The sequence below is a fragment of the Microtus pennsylvanicus genome, chromosome 8 (assembly GCF_037038515.1).
Source record: "Microtus pennsylvanicus isolate mMicPen1 chromosome 8, mMicPen1.hap1, whole genome shotgun sequence".
Lineage (NCBI taxonomy): Eukaryota > Metazoa > Chordata > Mammalia > Rodentia > Cricetidae > Microtus > Microtus pennsylvanicus.
The window spans coordinates 58,372,936-58,386,866 of record NC_134586.1 but is presented as its reverse complement, the minus strand read 5'-3'; the positions used below and the strand labels follow the sequence as shown (position 1 = coordinate 58,386,866).

Here is a 13,931-nt window from a genome sequence, read left to right as displayed (position 1 = left end):
CATGGAAGGAATGTCAGTTGTGGCGCATGCCTTAATCCCAGTACTGGGAAGGCAGAGGCAGGTGGATCTCTGTGAGCTTGAGGCTTCATCTACAGAGCAACTTCCAGGACAAGCACCAGAGCTACAGATAAACCCTGTCTCAAAAAACCTGGGGTAGGGGGCAGGCAGTGCAGCACGCACCAAAAAAACCAGTGTGAAGAATCACATGGCCAGGAGAGGGTACCAATTAACTACTAAATGGGAAAAATACCAATTATGTATCAGAGAGCAGGGGTAGGAAGAATGCTTATGGTTGACCTTAAACTACATACTGCTAGCTTGCTTTTATTATTATAAAGGAACTAAATCAAATGATCCTGGGGGTGGGGATGGGAGATCATATCATCAGAAGCCCAGAAAAAATTTTAAAATGCTAACAGCTGCAAGGTCCAGACCAATTGAGTAAACACAGACCTAAGAGCAAATCAAGAGAATTTTCTTTTTGCAAATATGGAAGTCAACACACAACTCAGGAGTCAGTTCTCTTTCCATCTTTACATAGATCCTGGAACCAAAGTCAGGTCACCAAACTTTATGTGGCAACTGCCTTTTCCCATGAGACCAGACCGTTTAGCAGATCCAGAGAATTTTCTACAGTTCTGCAAGTGAACAAAGCACCAGGACCACTGTGTTCTTCTGTCACCAGCTTCTCCTTACTGAAGACATTACTTAGCACAGAAAGAAAAGTCGAAACTGTCATCTTTCAGTCCTCCACATTCCCCTCTTTAATATGGTATTTTGTTCTATATACATTGATGAAAATTTAAAACAAACAAAAGGAACTTTAGTCAAACTCCCCTTCCTCCTCCAGCTTTATTGGAATAGTTTAAAATTACATTTTCTATTTTCTAAGACTTCAGTTGCTTTTTCCATTCGACTTTTAAAAACTGATTACAGCAAATGAAACAGTTTTCTAAGTGATATAGTATACAAAAATAACATCTTGATTTCTGTGAAAATGCATTTCTCTGCAATTCCTGAATAGCTCCAAATTATGCTAACTCTGAGCGATGTTTACTCTGGGTTTTAGATTTAGTCTTTGAAAAAATGTGTTCTACACCTTTGCCATCACCATCTGTATGGGATGAAGCTGCTCCTGTGTTGGGCTTTTATCCGGATCTCCCTGGCATAGCCATCAACACATTGTGTCTTCTTCAGTTTACTCCCACTCAACTGTATGTTCTACGAGGGCCTGATACAGATGTTACTGATGTTATTTAATAGCTACTGAGGTCAGACATTCCAAGGCCGTCATTATACTAAAAATTAATGTTACTTATGGAAGTTCAGATGCTTCCAGAATTGTTTTACCTCCTACATGGGAACACACTCAAACCCAGAAGGGCTTACTGGTCTGACTGAACTCTTCCCATTCATTAATCCCTATTCACCAGTGGCACGGAAAGGGGGTTCTTTAACAAAGCATTATACATAACACCTCTACCAAACTAAACATAAACTTTTTTTTGTAGTTAAATGCAGAAATTCGGTTTTTTCCACCCCTTTCCTCCTTTTACACTGCAAGTTAAAGCTCACTGGCCTGGGAACAGCCTCTATCTGCCAACCTTTGGCCAGTGAAGAGGATTCAGAGAAAATAATACAACCATCAATCAGAAAAAGGAGGGGCGACAAAGGAAAATAATTAGGCTGTAGCCTCAATTGTGCATTCCCGTGCAAGATGCCCTGACTCGCCACAGCGGTAACAGTTGACTTCGCTTGTCTTGCTGCAATTGATGGCTACATGACCAGTTTCACCACACCTAAAAAGTAGATAAACAACAGTCAATACAGAACAAAAAGCTATTAACAAGAACATTTTAAGACTATTAACATTTGGGGAGATGTTATGGCCCAAGATTTTTTTTAAAAAATCCCTTGCAGTCATGTTTGTGCAGAAGTCAGAAGTCTGTTTCCTCTTTCTACTAAGTACGTAGGACAGAACATAGATATGCACGATTACTTTTATATCCACCAAGCCCTTGCTGACCCAAACTGCACACTTTATCTAGCCCCCCCCACCTTTTTTTTTTCAAGACAGGGTTTCTCTATAGCTTTGAAGCCTGTCCTGAACTAGCTCTTGTATGTAGACCAGGTTGGCCTCAAACTCAGATTATCTGTTTGCCTCTGCCTCTGGAATGCTGGGATTAAAGGTGTGCACCACCCAGCTTTATCTAGGTTTTTTTGAAGCCTCTTGTCCTATACCCAGTACCACAAAGGAAAAAAATGGGGGAGTGGGGTGGACACGAGGGAGATGGAATATATGCAGTCTTCCTTTGCCAGGAGTGGTAGCTAAGAAATAAGAATGCCTTAAGTTGAAAGGCCAATCTGGACTACATAGTAAAAAAAAAAAAGACGAGATTGTTTAGTGGGCAAAGTCATCTGCCACCAAGCCTAATGATTTTCAATCCCCAGAATCTACCCCATTGAAGAACCAAGCTCATAAACTGCCCTCAACTTTCACCAAATGCACCAATAAAGCTCTCCCTTTAACAGACAACAGCTACACACACACAAATCTACAATGGAGTTTTTTTGTTTTTAGGCAACAACTTATTGACTCACCTATAGCACTTCACCTTGGTGCAGTCTTTTTGAATATGTCCAAATTCACCACAAGAGTAGCACTTCTGCTCATCCGCGTGGTCACAGTCACGGGCCAGATGGCCTGGCTTGCCACAGTTGTAGCAGCATTGCTCTCGCTCTCTCTTGGGCTCCTTGCAGTCCTTGGCAATGTGGCCACCTCTACCGCAGTTATAGCAGGCTTCAACAATAAGGAAAAGAAGCAGACCAAGACTATAAAACCTTTACAAAGTAAAGCTAGGCTTTAAACCACATGCTACAAACCCTCTAAACTAGAAACATAACAAAGCCATGTGTAGGCACACACCTCTCCCAAGAGTATGAAGTGTTAAATACTTACCATCCTCCTGAAGATCACAATCCTTGGCAAGATGACCAGACTCACCACAGCGGTAACAGATATCAGGAAGAGATGAGGAAACAAACTGGAACCCTATTTTGAGCAAAAATAAAAAGATTTGGGATAATCAGGCCAGTCTTGTTATGAATGAATTCTGCAGCACCTCAAATTTTTTATTCGACAAAAATACCTCTATCCGAGGTAAAACCACCTCTGCCACGGCTTCTCATTCCACGACCCCGACCTCCACCAGTAGGGCACTCCCTGGCCCAATGGCCAGATCGTCCACACTTGAAGCATTCGTTGCTGCTCATAGCTGCAGTTAGAGCTTTGGAATAATAAAAATAACATTAATCACTTGGAATTAAGTTTATAGCGGTTAGAATAACACCCATCTATTTACTCTTGATTTATTTACCCAATACCATATGCAAATGAAAAATCCTAAAATTGTATGTTACAATAATGAGGCATATGGATTAACATACGCTTGTGTTAATAATCCCAGTAATACCTCAACATTCCAGGTCCATTTTTTTACCTGAGTGTTTTGCCAGCATGAATGTTGTGTGCCTAGTGCCCAAGGACGCTTAATCTCAAAAAGATAAACAAGCTTACTTTTGTCAAGAAATACTAATTTAAAATTCAAGCTAAGAACAGTGGCCGAGAAGCCTGAGCTCTAGGCCAGCCTCAGATACTCAGATACACACACACACACACACACACACACACACACACACACACACACACACCCTTTCCCAAAAACTTGAAACCAAAGTCAATCCACAGCCAACGAACTCAGCAGTCTTAGATAGTGTGCACACAAACTGTCTTCTCAATTTGGCCAGGCAACTCAAAATGTCATATGCACACACATATTTAGTTATACCTTTATAGAGATTATATCTATTACTCATAATAACTTAACACAGCTGAGAATCATGACTTTCATACCTATTAGATTTCTCTGCAGTCCCCTCTCACTTGTCCCATTCTTTTCTACCTTCTTTTTAAAAGTTTATTTATTTTTGTTTTATGCCCATTGGTGTTTTATCATAGGTGTCAGGTCCCCCAGAGCATAATTAGTTATGAGCGGCCATGTGGGTGCTGGGAATTGAACCTGGGTCCTCTGGAAGAACAGTTAGTGCTCTTAACCACTGAGCCATCTCTACAGTCCCCTAATTTTTTTTAAATATTTTTTATTTATGTATGTATGCAATATTCTTTCTGTGTGTATGCCTGAAGGCCAGAAGAGGGCACCATTACAGATGGTTGTGAGCCACCATGTGGTTGCTGGGAATTGAACTCAGGACCTTTGGAAGAGCAGGCAATGCTCTTAACCGCTGAGCCATCTCTCCAGCCCCCCCCCTAATTTTTTAAAAAAAGATTTTATTTATTATGTATACAACATTCTACCTCTATGTATATCTGCATGCCAGAAAGAGGGCACCAGATCTTATTACAAATGGTTGTGAGCCACCATGTGGTTGCTGAGAATTGAACTCAGGACCTCTGGAAGAGCAGTCAGTCTCTTAACCACGGAGCCATCTTTCCAGCCCCGGTCCCCTAACTTTTAAAGCATTACTTCAATGCTAAGTTTATAAAAAAAAAATCTGAACACCTCTCCTAAATTAGAATTTGTATTAAAATCCAGGGTACTTTGTTAAGAGCTACCAGATCACACTAACACAATGCTTTTCATATTCCTAAAGAGCTAAGGCCAAGTAATAATTCACCTTTGAATCACTACAGCATACCATATAGTGATCTTTTAAATGGCAGTTATATAGCATGGCTTTTAGGAACAGCAGGAAAGCCTTAAGTACTTTTTGCTTTGTGCAACTATTTCTCATATAGACCCAATCCAATCTAATCAAATAACAGTAAAGCACTAAATAAGTTAGTTATCATAAGTTACTACACCAGTAATTTACTACAATGGTACTTTTCAATTATATACTCATTAAAGGTTCAATATTACTCCTAGTCAAATCACAGGTATGATTTTATATAAGCAGATTTTTAGGAGCTAAGGCTTTTGCTTCCAATAGAGATCAAGCTCACTCTATAAGGGCATTTCCAATTAAAAAAAACAAAGACACAATAAATAAATAGCCTAACTTCAGGCTGGCAAGATGGCTCAGCAGTTACAAGCACTTGATGTCACGGAAGGACTGGAGTTCTGTTCCCAGCACTGACAAAGATCCAGTACCAGAATACTGGACACCCTCTTCTGGCCTCCACTTGCACTGGGTAAGCACATGGCACACTCATGCTAGTATAGAGTGAACCAAGCAAGTTCTAGGTGGAAAAAGTTATTATCTAATAACCCTGAAGTCGTTGAGAAATTTCCACAAGGGATAACTAAACAACAAGCCAGCAGTCAGGCCTCTATCTTGCTTTAACTTGCCACAGAAGTTCTTTTCTAAGAACTCAGACCTCTCAAAGTGCTACACAAAATGTCAATATGAACTAAAAATACTGGCTAAGATTGTAGTATAGCACTTGCCTAGCATTCTTTCTTGAAGCCCTGGGTCCTATCTTCAGGACTACACACACAGATTTATAAAAACCTTTAAAAAAGGGAAAGAGGCCGGGCAGAGGTGGTGTCCTCCTTTAATAGAGAGGCAGAGGCAGGGGGATCTCTGTGAGTTCGAGGCCAGCCTGGTCTACAAGAGCTAGTTCCAGGATAGGCTCTAGAACTACAGCAAAACCCTGTCGTGGAAAAAAAACAAAAAAACAAAACAGAGAGACACAGAAAGAGTTAACAAGCCAGGAGGTGGCGGCACACGCCTTTAATCCTAGCACTCGGGAGGCAATGAGTTTGAGGCCAGTCTGGTCTACAGAGTGAGTTCGAGGACAGGCTCCAAAGCTACAGAGAAACCATGTCTTGAAAAATCATAGAGAGCAAGCAAGCAGAATTAACAGGCAGTGGCAGGATGGTCTTAGATGTTTAGAACAATCCAGAAGTTACATGGTGAGACTAGATCCCAACAACTACCAACCCAGGGCTGGAGAGATGGCTCAGAAGTTAAGAGCCCTGACTGTTTTTCCAGAGGTCCCGAGTTCAATTCCCAGCAACCACATACATTGTGGCTCACAACCATCTGTAATGAAATCTGCTGTCCTCTTCTGGCATCCAGACACACATGCAGGCAGAACAATGTATACATAATAAATATCCTTAAAAACAAACCTAAAAACAAGAATACTGCTGTTATGAGATCTGAGCCATCTCTCCAGCCCAGCGGCTCATACGACCAAGCTATCCTAAGTCTTCAAGTCAGGCTATATATACTAAACTCGGAGTAATGCAGATTAGTGTGGCACTAACTACACAAACTCAAGCTTCTTGCTTTGAAATCAATTTCCTAAATGAAAGGGACAAAGTTTCCCAGAAATGCAGGCTGAATTCCAACTACTAGAAACCACATATCTTTTTCAAAATTAGAATTATGGAGGGCTGAAGAGATGGCTCAGAGGTTAAGAGCATTGACTGTTCTTCCAGAGGTCCTGGAGTTCAATTCCAAGCAACCACATGGTGGCTAATAACCATCTGTAATGAAATCTGTCGCCCTCTTCTGGCCTGCAGGCATACATGCAGGCAGAATACTCTATACATAATAAATATCTTAAAATAAAAACTAGAATTATATAAAAATAAAGCCAGGTATGGTGGTACTGGCTTGCAATCTCAGTACTCAGGAGGTAGAGGCAGGAGGATCAGTTCAAGACCAGCCTTGGCTACAAGAAACACTGCCTAAAAAAGGGGTAAGAGGTCAGGAGGCAGATGCATGGGCTGGAGATGATTCAGTGGTTAAGCTCTAGCAGAGGGTCTGATACTTTCTGTCCTCTAGACAACTCTGCATTCACATGGTACACATGAACTCATGTTGGCACACACACACACACACACACAGACACACAAATGTATGGGGGGGCAGGGCAGGACACATCCTGCAGTCAGAAGACCACTTCCATGTCATTTCTCTCAACCTTCACATGGATTCCAGGAATCAAACTCAGGTATCTGGTTTGTGCCATAAATACCTTTACCTGCTGAGCTTATGTTTGTGCCACTCTATGCCTCAATTCTAAGTATCACAGTGTCATGGCACAAACTACAGCTAAAGATATGGTAAGTCTTGCCACTCAAAAAAAGATAGTGATCAACTGTCAGATTAAGTTTGGAAAAGACTGACTTAAAAGGCCAGTATAAAACTAAGAGGCTTGATTGTTCTACAGATGTTGAACATACCCAGGTTTTACAGATTAACAATAGACTTTATAGCTATTTGTTTTTATTTTCAATAACACATTTTTATATCAAAACCAGCAAACTAAACCGGGCGGTGGTGGAGCATGCCTTGAATCCCAGCACTCGGGAGGCAGAGAGGTAGGCAGATCTCTGTGAGTTTGAGGCCAGCCTGGGCTACAAGAGCTAATTCCAGAACAGGCTCCAAGGCACCACAGAGAAACCGTCTCGAAAAACCAAAAGAAAAAAAAACCACCCAGCAAACACACTTTTTAACTGTACACAGTCAAAGCTAAACAGGAATTCTAATAAAACAATCTCTAGGCTGAAGATGTAGCTCAGTGGTAGAGTGCCAACCTTAACACAGGAAAAAAAAATTATCCTAACTACCTCTCAGAAAATGCATTCATATTATATAACAAGAATGGTGTGTACTGAGCTATCTTTACTATTTCATCTGGCTTTCCTGGCACAATGTTTTACATTCGCTTGTATGCTTTAGATCAATTTTTCCCAAGCATGGGGTTATCCCTGCCTTATCAGGGCTACTATACTGAGACTATAGCGCAGTTCTTGCCCTCTGAATATGCTCACTTAGTATTATGCTCCAGTAAATTGGCTTGGCACCACATACCACACACTCTGTTGTTGTAATAAACTAGATATAATAAAAGGAAACAAGATACAATCTTGTGTTACCTGATTCTGGCCACCATGATGACAATTTACTACCTGACCTTGGTTAATTACATCCACTCCTGCCTGTCCTGGCTACCCGTACAAAGTCTTGATTAATAGTATGTCACCCATAAATATTATCTATTATATTAACCACTCTCCAAGTTATGTATCCTTGCTCCCCTTTAATAAGGGAACAGGGTGGCCAGGCATGGTGACACACGCCTAATCCCAGCACTTGGGACGCAGAGGCAGGCATTATCTGAGTTGGATGCCAGCCTGGTTTACAGTGAGTTCCAGGACAGCGAGGGATACACAGAGAACCGGTCTCATTAAAACTAAACAACAAAAGACAAAAAATAAAAATAAAAAATTAGAGAACAAGTGACTTACTTAAGTCATAAGGTAGACTCTAGTACTAACAAGATGTCAGCAGTCAGCCTCAAGTCTCTGCAGAATTAAGGCAAGTGATAAAGTGGTGAAAAGCATGCACATACATGCTTCTTATATATTATCTGAATTCCAATGCACAAAGTTTTCACTCTTTTAGAATAAAAACTGCAGTTTAGATTGTTATGACTCCTTTAATCCGAGCACTTGGGAGGCAGACATAGGCCAATCTCTTTGAGTTTGAGGCCAGCCTGATGGTGTACAAGAGCTAGTTCCAGGACAGGCTTCAAAACTACAGAGAAACCCTGTCTTGAAAAACAAACAAAACAAAAAGACTCCAAATAGTCATTTGAAATTTACTCACAAGAGATGTCTTGATTTTTAAGACAAAATCTTTTTTTCTCCTCAAACCTGAGTGTCAACACAAACACTAGCAACTTAATTTCACTAATAAACTCATTTCTAACTATGGAGTCAACTCCAGAGATTATTGTAATTTTTGTATTTCTTCCATTCCCCACCCCTTATGGCAATAGGGTCTCAGGCAGCCTTTGCTGGTCTGTAATTTATTAGATATAGGAGGCTGTCCTCAAATTGAGAGACAGGCTTCAGCCTCCTGAGTTCAAGGAGTAAAGGAGTATTCCATCACTCCTGGATTTCCCTGCCCTTTAAGACAACTTTACTGTTGCCTAGGCAGGCCTCAAACTTATTTACAATCCTGTATCACCACGCCTGGCTTGTATTTGTAATATACAGAGCCCTATTTGTAATCTACATTAGAGGCCTAAGTTCACTTCATTATCCCATGTATTTAACAACCTGAAATCAGACACTGCCAGAATAAGAGCCCTTATTAAGTGAGGCAGTATGGAAAAGAGCATTCTCCACATAGCTGGCCACGGTGCTTCGGTATTAGTCTTCTGGCTCTCAACTTACTGTTAGGAGGCTATGGAGAGAGAAAGGCAAACTCTTGGGGTATTTACCTTATGGAGAATTCCAGCAGTGACTTATTTACTAAATTTTTATCAGGTTCTAAAAGTCCAAAAGAATCCCATAAATAATTACAAAATTTTTAATACTTTAAAAGTTACTATTTTACCCATTTACAGTTGTGCAATTGCCAGAATATAAAAAACCCTTGGTCTTCCACTCATTTGGTTTAAAGTATTTTACAGATTGCACATCTGTTTAAAATAAAATAAATTATCTCTTGCTATCAGTATGAAAAGGAATAATTCAAACCCAAGATTTTTTAAGTATGAAGGAGGCAAGTACAAACATACAGCACTGTTAGGTTTTTATGAACTGTTTGCCAGGAGCTGTAATTTGGGGGTAAAATTAAGCCCTTAATTCAGCCCTTGGGATTCCAATAACCTATTCCCTTTATACAGCATACACAGAGTTCCTTGTAAACAAGGCATACAGGAAAAAAAAGCAGATAGAACTAGGGGGTTACAGCTTGATAAGCTTGCACTTTAACCACGTTACTAATTCTTTAAAATAGGTTTTCAGAACTAAAGAATTGGGGGACGTTAAGACCACAGTTCATGTAACATTTTAAAACTCTCAACAACCTTACACTCAATATATACTAGGAGCAAACTGCTAACAAACTTGAGAAAACTTAAATCCAACGATTAAATCATAGGCGTAAATCTCTCCAAAATAGGAAATGGGGATTTTTATCTCCTAAAACTTGGAAACAAAACGGAGCTAACTTAATTCCCTTTTACATAGATGCAGACAAGTTCAGTGTCTTGCCTGTTTTGTGTCCTCGATAATATTTCAGAAACTTGAAATCTGATGATTGCCGTGCGGGGTTTCCTTTCCGGGACCCCCGCCCCCACCCCCAGGCCATCTGTAGTCACTTCCTCTGGAAGTGCCTGATAGTTGAGGCCATGTGCTTGACATGTGGCAACAAGCTAAAGATTTACCTATCAAATCAGCACCCAAACCCAAGTGGGGGCGATTAGACCATTCTAAAGCAGGTTTCCACGCTAGTGAAAATCTAGATTCACCTCTGCCAATTCTACTTCCGAGGCCTGCTGTAATTTATATCCGTTTAATCCGAGAAACACTGGCAACGATTTCTGCCGCCGGGATGGCCTTAGGGCCTGACAAACTGGGAACCCTTCCCACCTCCGGCCGCCCCAGCATAGTCGAAAGATCTAAAACTTGAATCTTATCGATTCAGGAGAAAGCGGCTTGAGCACCGGCGTAGAATAAGCCGTTTATAATAAAAAAAACTAAGAAATCAAGAGGAATAAAGGTTGGCAATCTAGAGAACCGAATCCCGATTCCGGAGCCTTACAGGGGCGTGCGCGGGCTTCGTCACGGGCCGGCTCCTGAGGCCCCGCAGCCGCTGGCACATGGCCCGCCAGGCCTCCACCCGGCGGTCGGCCTACGGACCTCCCCGGCGCCCGGGCGCCCTTCCCCGCGCACCGCCTCGTTCCAGGACTTCCCGCCACACTGGCCCCGGGCGCTAGGCCTGCGCGCGACCCTCTCCGCCTCAGCCCCAAGGGCGCCGGGCCTCGTTGCCGCTCGCCTGCGGCCTGCGCGACCGTGGGCGCCGAGCGAGGCCCCCCACGCACCGGTCCTCAATTCCCGCGCCGCCGGGCGGCTAGGACGGTCGCCCGACAGCGGCGGGCAGGAAACCAAGGCCCAGGAGGCAGACAGGCCGAGCCCCGCGCCTGACGCAGCAGGGAGCAGGCCAAGGTGCGGCCGCCATCGCGCCTCGCAGCTCCGGCCCCCCAGTCGGTCTCGGCCGCGCCAACCCCGCGGCCTCCGCGGCGCCGTCTACATCCCCAGCCCTCACCTTCGGCGTCTGAGCTGCCCACAGCGGTGGAGACTCGGACGCAGGCCCTGGAAGACGACTCGCAAAGCAGCGGCTGTTTATTTTCAGAGTCCTTGCCTGCGCCACACGCGGGTCTGCACACGGCCCCACACACGTCGCTGCGCACGGCTCTCCTCCGCCTCGCCCACGCGTCCAATCAGCGCAGGGAACGGGGTCGGCCAATCAGAAGCGCCCGCGGGGAGCGCGGGTCTAGCGCGAGGGCGGCGTGGGGCGGGGTAGGCTCCGCCTCCGCGCTCCTCCTCTTCCGGCTGCCCGGCGCGTGGCTTCCCGCCTGGAGCTGGATTCCGGAGCTCAAGGGCTTGTCCGCTGCTTTCTTTAGGGCGGTTCGTCCCTCCAAGTTTGGTGGCCTTCCTCCAGCCCGCAGTGACCGCTCCTGCCAGCCGTATTCTAGGGGACTGTCCTGGGCAGTGGTCGCAGCTTGCGGGAGCCGGCGTCCCCTAAGCCGGTGGCCCCCAGGAGGCCAAGTTTCCAGAACACACACTTAAGTTTGGGGGAAGGTCGTACGTAGTAGCCTGGTCATAGAAGTGGCTGTGGCCACCATTATGGCCCATGAGAGGCGTTTGGTTTTTGTGCCTCCTGGGTATAACTCGACATCGCGCTGCTAGTGCTCTTGGCAGTCCTCCCAAATGAAAATGCCTAATGAGGATGAAGATGATGGCAGGGTACTACTACTGAGATCAGTGTCACAACATCCTTGTGACACGTCTTGACTGACATCCCTAGGATTTCTGGGTGAGAGAGGAGGCCAGGAAAGTCACTGGCCTGGGCTGTCCCTTTCAGGAATGACCTTAAGTTTGAATTTGGTGGTGTCTCCAATAGAGAGTTTGTGTGTAGTCAGTCAAAAGGCCTACAAACCAGAAGGATTTCATTAGAAGTTTTCATTTTAAGTCCTGGATTTCCTCCCCAGTACTATCATCGCACCCCACAAAAAGTTGTTTTATGTAAACTAAAACATTCTAGAACTCTATCCAATTTCGGAATGAGTTTCTAATACAAACAAGGGAAAAAAGTGGAACATTCACAAGTCTCATGAGTTCCAAAAAGAACTAAATTTGTCTGAATATTAATACACTTATCAAGGTTAGCCATATTGTGACTGCTGTGTCCAGAGTGGACTCTGTTCCCACGAATGACTTGCTCTTTAAACGTAAATATGGGCCCGCAGAGATGACTTAATAGTTAAGAGCACTTGCAGCCAGGCATGGTGGCACACACTTTTAATATCTTGCACTTGGGAAATAGAGGCATTAGAATCTCTGTCAGTTCAAGTTTATCCTGATCTATACAGCAAGTTCCAGGCCAGCCATGGCTACATGGCAAGACTCTTGGGGTGGAAATTCAATTTAGTAGTTGAGCATTTACCTCGCTTGTGCTTGCACAAGGCTCTGGATTCCATCTCCAGCCTCACCAAACAAAACCTTCAACCATAGGGAGACCTTATCTCAAAAACAAAACAAAGTCAGCACTCTGGAGGCAGAGGAGATTGCGAATTTGTGAGTTCCAGGCTAGCCTGGTCTGCTAGTCTACAGAGTGAGTTCCAGGACAGCCCTACAGCCCTGGCTACACAGAGAAACCCTGTCTTGGAAAACAAAAAATAAAAGCACTACCAAAAAAAAGAGAAAAGAAAAAAAATCCACATGCTGCTCTTGCAGAGGCCCAGAATTTAGTTCATACCGCTAACTACTGACTACCATTAACTCCAATCCCAGAGGAGCTAATACCCTTTGTCTAGAAGGTGCACATAAATACACTCAGCCACATAGATCTTTGTTGTTTTTGTTGGAGCCCTGGTTGTCCTGGAACTCACTATGTAGGCCAGGCTGGCCTTGAACTCACTGAGATCCACCTGCATCTACCTTCAGAGTTCTGGGATTATAAACTTGTACCACCATGCCCGGCTTCATAAATCTTTTTTTTTAAAGCTGAATGCAGAAATTTATGGAAGTTGAATGCCAGGCTGGGGATATGGCCTCAGTGGTAGAGTGGCTGATATGTGTGAGATCCTGGTTTCCAATACCCAGTACGAAAACAAAGAGTTTGAAGAGACAGCTCAGCTGGAAAGAACACTGGCTGGTCTTCCAGAGGACCCAGACTCAACTCCTAGCACCCCCATGGCATGCCATAACCATCTATAACTCCAGTTCCAAAGGATCCAAAACTTTCTTTTTGCCTCCACAGACACCGTACCGATGTGTTACACAGACATGAATGTAGCCAAAACATCCATACACACAAAATAAAAATAAATCTAAAAAAATAATGTAAAAGGTAAAACAAGAATGAAGACCCCATACAGTACCCTTCATTCTTTTGATGGCTATGTATACTTGAGCTACTGTTTTTGTTTGTTTTGTTTTTATTTATTCATTTTTTCTTTGCTTTTTTTGCGACAGGGTTTCTCTGTGTAGGTCTAGCTTTGCTGGAACGTGTCTCTGTAGTCCAGGCTGGTCTTGAACTTAGAGATTTGCCTTCCCCTGCCTCCCAAGTGCTGGGATCAAAGGCATGCACCACTCCTGGCATGAACTACCATTTTTGCCTAGAATACTATCTCAGTTACCTTTTCAGTTCCGAGGCTATGAATGATCGAGAGACATGAAACCTAGATTCAAATCAACACTACTCATTATTGCAAAGCATTTAGCAGTTCATGTTTAATTCAGTGTTAATAAAAAAGGTGACAATTATCAACACATGAATGCATTATTTTAAGAACCACTGCTATATTTAAACTTTTAAACAAAAATGATGGAGCATAAAAATGTTTTTGCAGTCAGCATCAAAAGATCACATTTCCA

At 43.3% G+C, this 13,931-nt stretch overlaps 1 protein-coding gene across 8 annotated transcripts; it reads right to left on the bottom strand.

Annotated features, from left to right (window-relative positions):
* Positions 1–833: 833 nt before the first annotated feature.
* Cnbp (CCHC-type zinc finger nucleic acid binding protein) lies at positions 834–11,264 on the bottom strand. Of its 8 annotated transcripts, none has more exons than XM_075983564.1 (5): positions 11,098–11,264; positions 3,150–3,287; positions 2,960–3,052; positions 2,602–2,800; positions 834–1,799 (listed from the first exon to the last, which is right to left on the bottom strand). In XM_075983564.1, the coding sequence occupies exons 2-5, from the start codon at positions 3,271–3,273 to the stop codon at positions 1,682–1,684; spliced, it is 534 nt and encodes a 177-aa protein (XP_075839679.1). In that variant the 5' UTR covers positions 3,274–3,287; positions 11,098–11,264; the 3' UTR covers positions 834–1,681. The 8 variants fall into 8 exon arrangements, with proteins under 8 accessions (XP_075839679.1, XP_075839685.1, XP_075839683.1 ...); XM_075983570.1 differs by having other exon boundaries at positions 2,602–2,805; positions 2,962–3,052; positions 11,098–11,257; XM_075983568.1 differs by having other exon boundaries at positions 3,171–3,287; positions 11,098–11,236.
* Positions 11,265–13,931: the final 2,667 nt, after the last annotated feature.